Below are 13,274 nucleotides of genomic sequence, written 5' to 3'. Positions count from 1 at the left end.
CATTCAACAAAGAATCCTGGGGAAAAAAAAATAATAATTCCCCCACAATCTTAAGCAGCAAAAACTGTTTTTAACATTAATGATAATAAGATACATTATTAATAACTATTCATTATTAATAACAGGCCACCAAATCAGCATATTAGAATGATTTCTGAAGGATCATGTGACACTGAAGACTGGATTAATGATGCTAAAAATTCAGCTTTGACATCACAGGATTTACATTTTAAAATATATTAAAATAGAAAATAGTTATTTCAAATTGTAGGCTAATAATATTTCACAATATAACTGGTTTTTGTTATCTAATAAATGCAGTCATGGTGAGGATAAAATAATTATTTCAAAAACATTTAAAAATCGCAGTGTTTCCATAAGAATTATTTTCCTCAGACCCAAACTTGCCTACATAATGTAATTTTCCTTCAGATCAAATTTTGCTATATTAAACCGGTGTATTTCCATGAAAGTTAAACTTTCATTATATTACACTGACTCAATGTGATTTTGTTCATACATTCACATACCTTCACAAATGCAGTGACACTGCAGTATATACACCAAAAAAACAAACGTGTATTGGGATTGGGGGTTTACCGTTCCACAGAGTGACTTCTCTTAAACACTGAATATTTGGGCAACTATAGTAAGTTATTTGCATATAGATAATTTGCATATATGTCCAGCATGTATGCAGGTACTATGTTTGAAATAATAAAAGTCCCTGTATAAAAACTTCAGATCAAGTGTATCGTCTGTCTTACTCGCATCAGCAGCTGTAAGCCCGACTCAGAGGCTGAAATCAAAGCCTGAACTTGTTTATATCGCACATACATGGTGCCCAACCCTGCAAACATACATACAGGAGAGTAGGAGGGAATCAATCCTCATCATCCCAAAATAATCCACAGATTTTAAGACAACAGACAAGTTAAGTAAATGTGTGTGTGTGTGTGTGTGTGTGTGTGTGTGTGACAATAATTCAGTTTCATATGTTAGTGTAGGTGTTGCATTTGGTCTCATCTGGCAGCAAAAATTGGAATATTTACATTTACTTATACATTTCCACTGTTTTACAGCATGGATGTGATAAATGGAACATCTGCTTTTAAATTCCAGTTAATTTATATCTAACTCAATTATGTTATAAATGACTTAATATGTCAAAGATGTTTAAGGCAACATTTCAAACATTCAGGCTTAAGATTTTTTTGAAAAATTAGTAAATAAAATAAATAAAAATAAATTATAACTATACCTGCTCCCCCTAACACACTCAATCATAAGACTGTAGTGCTATAAAATTAGCTACAGTATAAAAGACATTATTAAGCATATATTTTCTAATTATTACATTTAAACATTTGGCAGATGCTATTAACCAAATTTAAAGTGCATTCAGAGCATATATTTTTCAATAAGTGTGTTCCTTGGGAATTGAATCCACAACCTCTTGTTGCAGGCACCATGCTCTCAGACTTCAGCTACAGGAACAAATTTCAGAAACTTCCCTGGCTAAAATATTTGATATTATTGATGTTTTTTTTGTTTTTTTTTTTCTGATGAAAGGCAAACATTCATAGTAAATATAAATCCTGGTTATTCATAATCTGACATGTCACAGTGTACGTTCCTAAACTCTGGGCTGCTATTCTTATTTGCATTTTTGCGGTGTGAACAATCATGATTAGATAAACACAAAACCAAATCTGGTCTTTGACCATTTTAAAACAGAAAAAATTCAACAATTTGCTCATGGAGTCATTCGAGATCTCCATTTCTCTGGAACTGAACCCTGCAGGGCCTTAATACTGAATATACAAAAAGAAAAATTTGATAATTAGAATCTAAAAGGATATTGAAATATCTTTAGCACATCTTGAGGGCATGTTTAATTTGGGGAGATAATATTTATGGCACTCAGAAAGGTATGCTCTAGGCAATTTTTTGATAGAACAAAACAAAATACATCTCTATTTTTAACATTATTTGTTCTTCAAACGTTCCTCTTTAAAAGAAAAAAAGTATTAGCTGTATGCAAAGTGACTCTCATTTGTAAATGTGTTTAAAATGAAGAATTTTCTCATGGGGCTACACTAAAATCCCCATACAGGGCCCTTAAAGAAAAAATTGTTGAGAAACAAAATCTAAAAAGATATTAAGATATACTTCTCGAGTTACAGCCATGCAAATTTTTGAACTGTCACCATTGGCGTATAATCTAACAAAGATGGCTAAAGTCAGTAGATTTTACCAACAGACCTGTAAATACATAACAATGCTGCCATCTTTCTAAAGTCTTTTTTAAAGTCTACCCCTATAATTTGGCTTTAAATCTCCAGTAAAAATGGTCATTTTGATCCCCCTCTGCAAAATTACTCAGTCATTTTTGGATTACTCCGTAAATATTCATGCATGACATTTAATATGTTGTCTTTCTTCTTCATTTATGTATTTCTTTCACCAGAAAACAAAAATAGCTGTGGACCTCTGGTTGACCTGACATGCAATGACCCAAAAGTGAAATGAATGTGAGAGAACCAAGTCATGCACTAAACAGCATTTGTTGACTTTTCAAATTTATTTTAAAACTAAAATAAACAAATGAATTTGAACGAAACCCCTTGGCAGAATACAGAACTCAAAAGGACAAGATGCACAGCATTACCTAAGAAAGCTGAGAATGACAGCATGAAGCCAAACACACAGCGTTCAGGAACCTCAGTGCCTGTGTCACTACAAACAAAATAATAAATGCACAGTTTGACAGAAATAAAACAAAGTACGATTTTGATACAGATGGTAGTTCACAGAATGTCTCTGATCTACATCCGTCAAACTCTTAAAGTGATGCTACACTAAAAAATGCATGATTTATTTTCATTTTATACATTCCAAGTATTTTTGCAACAAGGTTTCTCTTGTTGCATAAATACTTTCTCTTGTTGCATAAGAACAATCAGTAACACAACATGAGCTTAAAGGTCAAATTAACCCAACAGACAGAAAGTTACAGCATCACAAAAATAAATGTACATCAGCATCGTCTGGTGAAGCTGAATTAGTTACACAGAAATGAATGTTCATAAACACAGAAATATAAAGAGATAGATCAGAGGCGGTTAGAGAGGGTTAGTGCCTCTAAAAAAAATGAATGATTTTGTGTGATGCTCTCCCAAAAGTCCTGTGACCAAAGTTAGCTGACACTCATTCAGCGTGATTTCACTTTCTGCGCTCAGAGTGAAAATCCACACACACACACACTGTGTCCTCTGAAGGACCGGTATGTTAACACACTGCAAATGAACAATAATATAGAGAATATAAAGAAAAAAATAAGATATTTGCACAAAGAATATGAAGGACCACATTTCTTTTTTTTCTTTTTTTGCATGGTGAAAATATTTTAGACACATTTAACACATTTAAATATAATGTATAATGTACTTTTTAACTATAAAACTAATACATTTAATTGAAAAAAATCTTCCTGTTTCTTTCCAGATTCATTTATGTACAACCGAAAAATATGCATCATATTAAGTTTTTTTTAATTTACATCTAAATCTAATTATAAAGCCTATATATTTTTAGTGTATTAAAAAGAAAATTATATATATATATATATATATATATATATATATATATATATATATATATATATATATATATTATATATATACACACACACACACTGATATACTATTATAGCTTTTATTAATATTTTAGTTATTTTAGTATCATTGATATACTATTATAGTTTTTAAAAATATTTTGAATTCATTTTAATTTTCTTATATTTCCTCTTTTAGTTTTAATTTGAGTTATTAGTAATTTTGTTTTGTATTTTTTATAATGTTTTTTAATGTGTCTGGTACCATGGGACATTGTTGGTAGCATAAGAACTAAAATATAATACTAAAACAAACTGAGGCAGCGATCAAGAAATCTGTTAACATAAATATAACAATATTTATTTCATGACCATTAGTCTATTACAAAGTAAAATATTTGCTGTAAATCAACAGAACAACAAAAATACTGATCGAGGTACAAATTCTACATGTATGCAAATATAGTTGCAGCGACAGACACCGTTTTCTTCAACTATGCGTGTTTTGCAGCTTTGGCTGACCTCAGGTGAACGGATGACGTGTTTCAAAAAAAATAAGAAGGGAGAAACACAAATACACTTAAACCCACTTGAATAACATTCACAACAGGATTAAAACATCTTCAATAAAAACCTCAAATCAAGAGACTAAAATAACATATACAAGCAACTGCTCAGAGGTAGATGCAAAACAATAACGCGTTTTGAGAAATATACATGGAGTTTGGCCACTCTGTTCATATTCTACTTTTGGAAGCACCCGATACAGAACTGCAGAGTTAATGTCTATTGTTTTGCAATATACAGTAATTGTCAAAAAAAAAAACAGTTGGCATGAAGGTAAAAAATATAATGACTGATTGTTAATTCAATAATGTGACATGCAGAAATATGAAACTGCATCTTTGTTGAGTATGATGCTTGCAAACAAAATGCGATTTACACAAGAGGTTAAAAAATATCAAAATCGCTGAGTCCAACTTTTACTGTGCATAGAGGAGTATACCGACAGTGATAAATAAAAGGCACAAAAATAAATTAGCACAAGTTATCACATTAACTACTGTATATAGAGCAAAAACACTAATTTTTAAGGTTTTAATGTCATCCATTATTAAGGGTTCATCTGTACAGTGTAACTCACAATCATTCTAGACGTCTATCTTGGCCCCAGTTATTATTAGGAAAATAGGGCACTATCAAAATACTGCTTCTAATACAGTTTTTATCATTTAGTGACATTGGTATACCTAAATAATAATAATAATACAAATAATCCCCTCCAAAACACTACAAACACAAACATATGCATAGAAAGAAAAATGATACATACTGTATGGATTAGTTTACCCAATGACATCAGATGAGAGGCTGAATTAGCAGGATTTGGAAATGTGAAATTCTTGTAATTGCTGAAATATTGATGGAAACTCTTGTGCCTGTTTTTCTTGTCATAAGATCTGATGTAATCTCTTACCTTTCTCAATGCTCTCTGCTCTTCTTAGACAGTAGAGCACCACTTTGTACTGGCAACAGTGGCACGTATTGGCGTTTAAGTGTAAATTTTGATATTACATTTTAGTGAACAGCCGCAAAGATTCCAGTTAATGCCTATAGCATTTTGTAATTATGAAACTTCATTCAGATGGAGCGTTGAATGTTAATGGATACATGGATGTTAATTCTACACTGCTGGGCAAAATACTTGGTCCAAAACAAAACAACAAATTTTTTTTTAAAGTGACTAATAAAAAAATATTTAAACATTCATAGTTGTGACCTCTGTGGCAGATCTTCTAACTAAGGCAAACAAAACTGGTCATCTAACAACAAAATACTGACAACTAAATGGTGTTCTAACCGTAGCATGTATATTCTTTTAAATATTTCCTATCGTCCTTCAAATATCCTCTCTCTCACTTCATTATGGGAACAAAGTTCATGACTGCAGCCATTTGGGCTCAGGCTCTGTGAGTTGTCTTTTACATTCACTACTTCAGTAGGTGCGTGACCTGCTGGAGGTGTTTGAGGGAGAGGGGACGAGAGGTTAGTGGCGATTTCTGCTGTCTGCCTGAACTCTGGATGGAGACGGAGGCTGGATGCTGAAGACACGGATGTTTAAGTGTGTGGCGATCTGGTTACAGACACTCACGCAGTACCGCACCAGATCAAACGCTGACAGCACCTACAAATAAAAGGAAAAAGCTAAAGCATGGCAAATGCATTTTTCATATGGCAAGATGAAAAATTTAAAAGCAGCGAATTGCTTGTGCTTTTTTAAGAGGTATGCTTTTTGGGGTTAAATAAAGGTGAAGATTATGCACTTCCCACAGTTAAATAACTAAGATCTACACTTTTATATTTTTCCCTCAGATTATAGTATTAGTTAACGTTTCTTGAACCAAAAACAGTCAAAATTTAGTTTACTTTTCTTAGAATAGCGTGATATAAACTCTCAATTGTGAGTTATAAAAACAGAATTGTGGGATATTAAGTTGCATTTGCGTGTTATAAAGTCTGAGATATAAACTTCTGACTTTTTCGCAATTCAGACTTTTTTCACAGAATTCTGAGTTTACATGCATAGCTCAATGTGTTTGTTAAAATAGTGTAAATAGATCAAAGTTGTTTCTGAGGAAGAGCAAGTTGTTATATTACAGATTTCTTTTTAAATTTGAAATAATGTGCCTAATTGTGCACATGTTGTGAATCATGTTGACTTGAATGTGCTTATAACTGTGACGTCACAACCATGACGGTTTCTGAATGACCTTTGTTTCAACTTAGTTTCAGCAGACCGTGTAAGAAACCATGCGATGTGAAAATCAAAGTATGTCTACATACTACACTGAGCTCTTTTTTTTTATATATAAGATCTTACACGTACCAGAGCGACCCACAGAAGACAGTACTCATTAATGAAACTGTTGAAGTACTGGTTCAGAAACAGCAGCGCTGGTCCGGTGAAGGCCAGGTCATTAAGCTGCATTTCACTCTTTGTCATATGAGCAACCTGGAAAACAAAGCAGATGTGACTGTAGTGACATTTACATTAACTGATGCTAATACGGTTTGAGTCTGACAGATATGAAGTACGGACAACAATGTCAAGTATTTATATTAAAATGTGCAGAAAATCATACTAACAGTGATTTTATGCTTGCATACAAGCCATATGTGTTCATATGTGTTGAGAGTGATCATAGCACTTATTTAATGAAGCTGAAATAAATACAGTGTATTGATGTCATTCATGATCTTACCACCAGTCTGTTGGTGAGTTTGGCTGAAACACATCCAAATGCTAAGATGTAGAGACAGGGATGTCTCTCGAATAGCTGCATTGAAGACTTCTTATAGATCATTAGAGCAAGTGTGATTACCACTCCTATATGGAAGGATGGAGACAAAACGCTTGTGCCCTAACAAAAGAGGAAAAACAGATGCGCAAATAATTTAGACTTAAAACTTATTTTGACATCGTTTTTTGATCTTTTGTTTTAAATTAAGGTCACATCATGTGCATTTAACAATTGTCTGATACATACTGCATAAAAAAAATGGTTGCTTAATCATTATTTCAAAGCATTTCACAAACAGAAGCCATTTATATTTTTAAGGTATTTTCTATTTAAACTTAGTTCAGTACTTTAGTTCAAATTATTATATAAAAATCATTTTCAGGTTGGTCCAGTTGGTCCTAGACTAGAGTAAACAACTCATTTTAAACTATTTTAGATTAATTAATTTATTTCAATTAAAAAAAGCAAGTAACTTTTAGAATTAAATATAATTAAAATAAAAATAAAAAAGACACAAAACTATGAATTTTACACTCAGGCAATGAACGACAGTGTTTGTCACTATACATTTAGTTATTTTTCATTTGCATGTCTTTATGCATTTCTGTTTGGTGGTGCAGAAATCCCAGACACTTCAGCTTTTACTTACAGCAACAGTAGATCCATTTTTGCCCATTCCGCCTGTGAATATAACCCGGAAGTAGTTTGTGCAGGAGAAAATGGCCCCCAGAAGAGTGCAAATGGCCGGTATTATTTTAATCTGGATATTTATCACAGGGATCTGAAAGATTAAAAACAAATCTCTCATATCCGGTTTCTAATCATCACATCATTATATAGGAGTCCTTTTCATTGTACATGTAAAGGGATTCTGCATTTCACTGAACACATGCATCATGCTAGAGAATCAGATTTCCTGACAGACCATGATATACAGATTGAACACATTTGTCTTTTAGAACACGGTCTAATCATATGACCAAAATATGAAAGAATTAAGACTGATTTGAATTACCACAGATTGCCAAAAAGCAGATCCTCCAATGGCAGCCAGTAAGTACATGATTATAATGTAGATTTGTACCTCAGTCACATCAATTCTGCACAAGCAAAGAAGTGATTAAAAGATGAAATGAAATGAGTTAATTATTCATCTAACTCAATTGTAGCACTTTTCTTTCTTTCTGCAGTCAACAGTACAACAACTGTCTGAAAGCTTCCCATGAGCAGAACAGAACGTTCAAATATAATATTTGTGAACTTAAGGTGAAGTACAGGAGTCATTGATTATGATTAAGAGGGCAGTTTTCACTCACATGCCAAAGCGCAGCGTTCCAGAAACATACGTCTGCCAGTGGGCACAATAAAACATGAAGATGCCCACAAAACAACAGAAAAACATCCAGTCAGGGTGGGTACCCAGCTGCACTGCTATACATGTGCCCAGGATCACAAACACTGCATCAGAGAAAGACACAAAACAACAAGAGTAAGTTTGTCTAAACCCCTGTAAAACACTGTTTGATATCCTCCGGCTGGATGGAATCTGTCTGTGACCAAAATACACTATGTGATTATCTATGAAATCTGTCAGCTCAAATCTGCAGACTGGCTCTGACTTTCGGCAACATAGCAACTTCTTCAGGCCATAAATCAAGGGAAAAATGGGGCAAAAATTGTGTAGTATATTCCAGCCTTAAAGTAAGACATATATGTGACCCTGGACCACAAAACCTTAAGTCACTGGGGTATAATTGTATTAAAACATTGTGTGGGTCAAAATTATCGATTTTTCTTTTATACCAAAAATCATTAGGATATTAAGTAAAGATCATGTTCCATGAAGATATTTTGTAAATTTCCTACCGTAAATATATCCAAATTTAATTTTTGATTAGTAATATGCATTGCTAAGCACTTCATTTGGACAACTATAAAGGCAATTTCCTCAGTATTTTGATTTTTTTGCACCCTCAGATTCCAGATTTTCAAATAGTTGTATCTCGGCCAAATATTGTCCTATCCTAACAAACCATATATCAATGGAAAGCTTATTTATTTAGCTTTCAGAATTTGGATTTATACTTAAGAATGGTTTTGTGTTCCAGGGTCACATATATGTTGCATACACACACATAAGGTATATATTTCTCATCTATTTAGAGATGCACTTGCCCAAAAATGAGACCCCAAAAAAAAAAATTCCAATAACAGAACCTTTCAGATGGGAAACGTGCATACATGTGAAATTGGATTTAATAAAAAGGTAAATGGATGATACACTGATGGAAAAGATATAAATTATCTGTCTGTCTGTCTGTCTCCATTGATGTATAATACATTTTGACACATCTTTACTCAAATGTATAGGGCTAAATCTCTTAAATGAATTTAGTAATAAAGTAATTATAAAACACAATGCCATAGATCTAAGTGTAATACCATAGTAGCCATCTGTACCTGTAGAGAGGGAGTCACAGCCATGATCAAAGAGCTCGCCAAGTGGTGTGCTGCTATTGGTCCGTCGAGCCTGCTTTCCATCTATAGCATCCAATGATTGGTAGATGAACAGACCCAAAGCACAGGCTAAGTATGCCCACGTTGGTGCCTGAAAAAGATAAAATAAGCTTCAATTTCTGTCCACTTGGATGCTTTTCACTGACTTTGTAAACCAAAAAAAATAACCCTACTTACTGCACAAAGGTGGATATGAATGTGTTCTTTTATCTCTAATAAGCCTAACTGTAGATGCTAATGGTATGTGGAGAGAGAGTGGGCGTCGTATTGCAGAACTGAGCAGTGTAGATGTTTTCCATAACAGCAGGACTCATAAGACTGTTATAGATGATAAACAGACTCTGTTACAACTGACAGAACAAGCTGTGTCTGACAATACACAGTATCTTATTGCACGGTTTAAATAGACCACAGCAATCATCTCCTCAGGAGAGCTCAGAATATAATAAATTATGGACCTTCATACACTAACCAAGAATTTACTGCAATTACTACTAAAGATTCATAATTACACTTAGACTGATATTAAAATCAGCAATAAATACCACATCCTAATGGTGACTATTTTCATAGCTAGTGACTATTTAAAAGTTGAATGGGATATTAAAATTGACAAAAAGATCATGGCCTCCTGCTACAACAATGACTTGTATATGTAACTGACCTGATATATAAATCAACAAAAAGACAGTGTTCTAATGGTGACCACTGTAACAGCTGATAAATATTAAAAACCAAATTAAAACTGACTAGAAGTCATCAAAAATGTTATGTCCTAATGGTGACTACTGCAAAAGCTACTAAACAATCATAATTAGATTAAAATTGATCTGAAATCGGTCAAAAGTAATTTAAAAACTAATTAAAATCAACAACAATGACAAAAAGTATGGTAACTACTGTAATAAAAGCTATTATATATTTATAAGTGGACTGAACTGATATTAAAACCAACAAAAAAACACAATGGCATGATGATGACCACTGCAATAACTATAAAAAAAACACTAAAACTGATATTAAAATCAACAACAAAATGTCTTAATGGTGACCACCGTAACAGCAGTTAAATATTCCTAATTCTAACTGATTAAAATCAACAAAAATATTAATTCATTAGTAAGGTTTATTAAGGCAACAACTGCAACAGCTACTACATATTCATAACTAGATTTCTAGATAACTAGATATCTGTTTAAGCCAGCAGTGGAATCTCCTGAAGCAGTGGAAGTGCAGCTCACCTGTTCGGTGGCAGTAGGGCAGTAGTACACCAGTATCAGAGTACTGATAATATTAGTAGCGAGTCCCACTATGGTGATGAGGTTCGGCGCCATCCAGAGAGGCACTTTGCTCACCAGCCAGCACCAGAATCCCTGCATGAAGGGATCCAGGAGGGACCGTCCCGCACTGCTGTACTGATGCTCCTCCAGCTTTTTCAGCTGCTGTCGGGACAGACGGCATACAGGAAGCTCCATCAGCTTGGTCAGGAGACCTGAGCCCTCTTCTGCACCTGGTGCGTTCGGGTCACAGGCCATGGAGAAATTGGTGTCAGAATCGGCCCGAACGCGGACAGGTCTCTTGTGTGAGCTCATGTTTCTCTGTGTGGGGCGTGGTGACAAGGATCCACAAAGAGATTATGGGATTAATTCTATGGGAGCAAAGACAGTAGAACGCATTAATTATTTTCAAACACATGGAACAACTCTGACACTACTGAAAAACTGGAAATTTTAATTAACAATGTTTTTGTGGGGTGGTGTAATAGTTATTTAGTTAACTGCTGTTTAGTAAACGATTTCCATACTTCAATCAACAAAGATAAATGTATCGCTCAAGAACAACAGAGAATTTTAAAGAGCAAAGGACAAGAACTGATTTCTCCCTAAAAAACAAAATTAGCCACATATTCTATTTGAATACAATTTATATATATATATATATATATATATATATATATATAAACTGATATTAATATTGACATTTAAATTATTACAAATAATAAATTTTAATCTTAAAATTATTACAATTACAGGATATGAATGAATATTTCATTATATTTAGCAGATGTTCTACCAATGTTTCATACTTTATTAGATGCCTCTCTATTATAAGCTGATTTTAAAATGAATTCATTTAAACGCTAAATTAAATTATAGGCAGGATATTTAATTAAAATATAGCAGATATTCTGCTGGTGGCTCTATATGCATTTTTAAATATTTTAATGAAATTATAAGCAAATATATACTTTATTCAAATTTATATACTTTATACTTTGATGCCTCTTAAAATATTATGCGGTCTACAACCTCAGCTTAAAAAGTTCATTTTGTCAACATTAAGGAGCACAGAAGTATAATCATCCCACAGCTATAAAACAAAGAGAATGCTATTTTTCTAATTTCATAGGGTCTTCAGTCCTTATTAAATTTTATATACATTTTATTTCATGCATATAATATAACATATTATAAATGTGATATACGTTTACAATTATAGTTATATTAAAGATATTTTAGAGGCAGTGTGAAAGTTCGGGTGGCCCACCATCCTAAAATACACCTGACCCTACAGAAGAGGGCAGTCACAGGACAGAAACAGAAGAGAATGATGCACTGGGATCTAACAAAACAAACCCCTTACACTGTGGTGTTGATCTGCACTGTTTTATGGCGTACTTACCAATTGACTGTATTTATGAGATTTATAACAGCCCATTAAAATCTGGAGGATGACGTCAACTTGATCGCCAACCGAGGAGTGACGTCGTCAGCTTGATAGCGATCTGTCAAACGTGTCAGGCATATGATAAATGTCATACGATGTATATAATTATATTAAAAACATTTTAGAGGCAGCGTGATTAATGAAGTTGGTTTGTGATTAACAGTAACGTTAACGTTACCTTTGTTTACGTGATGAAAATGTATTTTCTCCGCAGCATTACACTGGAGATACCCGTGTGATGCCAAAAGTTGAATTCTTAAACTATTGTTAAATTAAAAGAAATTCCAGAACAAAGAAACGTACACGGCAACGGAGAAGACGCTTAGGTGAAGGATGGTAAACCGACGGAAGGATAAACGGCGTGGATGACAAGCAGAGGCGTGAAAAGCGCATCAACGCACCGACAACGCCTTCCGGAAGTATGCATTTCACAATAAAAGTTAGCCACAAAATATGATAAAATACAACATGCATGTTTTTTTTTTTTTTTTTTTTTTTTAAATACATTTAATAATATAAATCACATTTATTTCTGCATTTATCAGATGTTTTAATTCGGTTATTTAAATATGGAATAATAAAAGTCTGCAATAAATACTGGTATGGTTTCATCAATAATTTCAGCAATGTGTACAAAACCTATAGCTTAAAATGAAATTAATGCAAATAAAGTGTGACGGTAAATGCCACAGCCCTGCAGAGTTTAGCTCCAACCCTAATTAAACACACCTGATCCAGTTAATCATGTCCTTCAGGATAATTTAAAAGCTACATGGCCTGCGTGTCAGAACTAAACTCTGCAGGACTGCGGCCCTCCAGGAACTGAGTCTGACACCCCTGCTGTGAAGGGAATCATGAGCAAACAGCGCCCCCTATGCACCGTCCCCTCCCCTACTAAGTCTGAAGGGTAGTTTTATTTTAGTATCGAGATCTTTAAACGGTTATATATATTTTTAGTTGTTGTTGAATTTGCCAATGTCATATTTTGTTGTAATTTTATTTTTTGTCTATATGGTTTATAATTATTTTATTTTTTTTGCTTTAGTAATTTTAGAACATGCAGATTAACTAAACGAAAATAAATGAAAAATGTTGCCTTGTCAACTAGCTGA

The 13,274-nt window shown here is 33.5% G+C and overlaps 1 protein-coding gene across 2 annotated transcripts; it reads right to left on the bottom strand.

The window, feature by feature from the left end:
• Positions 1–3,951: 3,951 nt before the first annotated feature.
• LOC109059017 (choline/ethanolaminephosphotransferase 1-like) lies at positions 3,952–12,602 on the bottom strand. 2 transcript variants are annotated; one of them, XM_042761820.1, is made up of 10 exons: positions 12,466–12,602; positions 12,118–12,220; positions 10,677–11,083; positions 9,379–9,526; positions 8,235–8,376; positions 7,934–8,018; positions 7,568–7,699; positions 6,880–7,038; positions 6,504–6,629; positions 3,952–5,801 (listed from the first exon to the last, which is right to left on the bottom strand). In XM_042761820.1, the coding sequence occupies exons 3-10, from the start codon at positions 11,025–11,027 to the stop codon at positions 5,664–5,666; spliced, it is 1,281 nt and encodes a 426-aa protein (XP_042617754.1). In that variant the 5' UTR covers positions 11,028–11,083; positions 12,118–12,220; positions 12,466–12,602; the 3' UTR covers positions 3,952–5,663. The 2 variants fall into 2 exon arrangements, with proteins under 2 accessions (XP_042617754.1, XP_018931765.1); XM_019076220.2 differs by having other exon boundaries at positions 12,341–12,594.
• Between the last annotated feature and the right edge of the window lie 672 nt (positions 12,603–13,274).

This window comes from Cyprinus carpio, chromosome A8, assembly GCF_018340385.1.
Source record: "Cyprinus carpio isolate SPL01 chromosome A8, ASM1834038v1, whole genome shotgun sequence".
NCBI classification, from domain to species: domain Eukaryota; kingdom Metazoa; phylum Chordata; class Actinopteri; order Cypriniformes; family Cyprinidae; genus Cyprinus; species Cyprinus carpio.
The sequence above is the reverse complement of the archived record's forward strand: the minus strand, read 5'-3'. Positions and strand labels throughout refer to the sequence as shown.

Coding starts and splice junctions, on each gene's coding strand:
- LOC109059017 (XM_042761820.1), bottom strand. CDS start 11,027: ATGAGCTCACACAAGAGACCTGTCCGCGTTCGGGCCGATTCTGACACC. Junction 7,039..7,567: donor AAAATGGATCTACTGTTGCT/GTAAGTAAAAGC, acceptor CTCTTTTGTTAG/GGCACAAGCGTTTTGTCTCC. Junction 5,802..6,503: donor GTCTTCTGTGGGTCGCTCTG/GTACGTGTAAGA, acceptor TTTTATTTGTAG/GTGCTGTCAGCGTTTGATCT.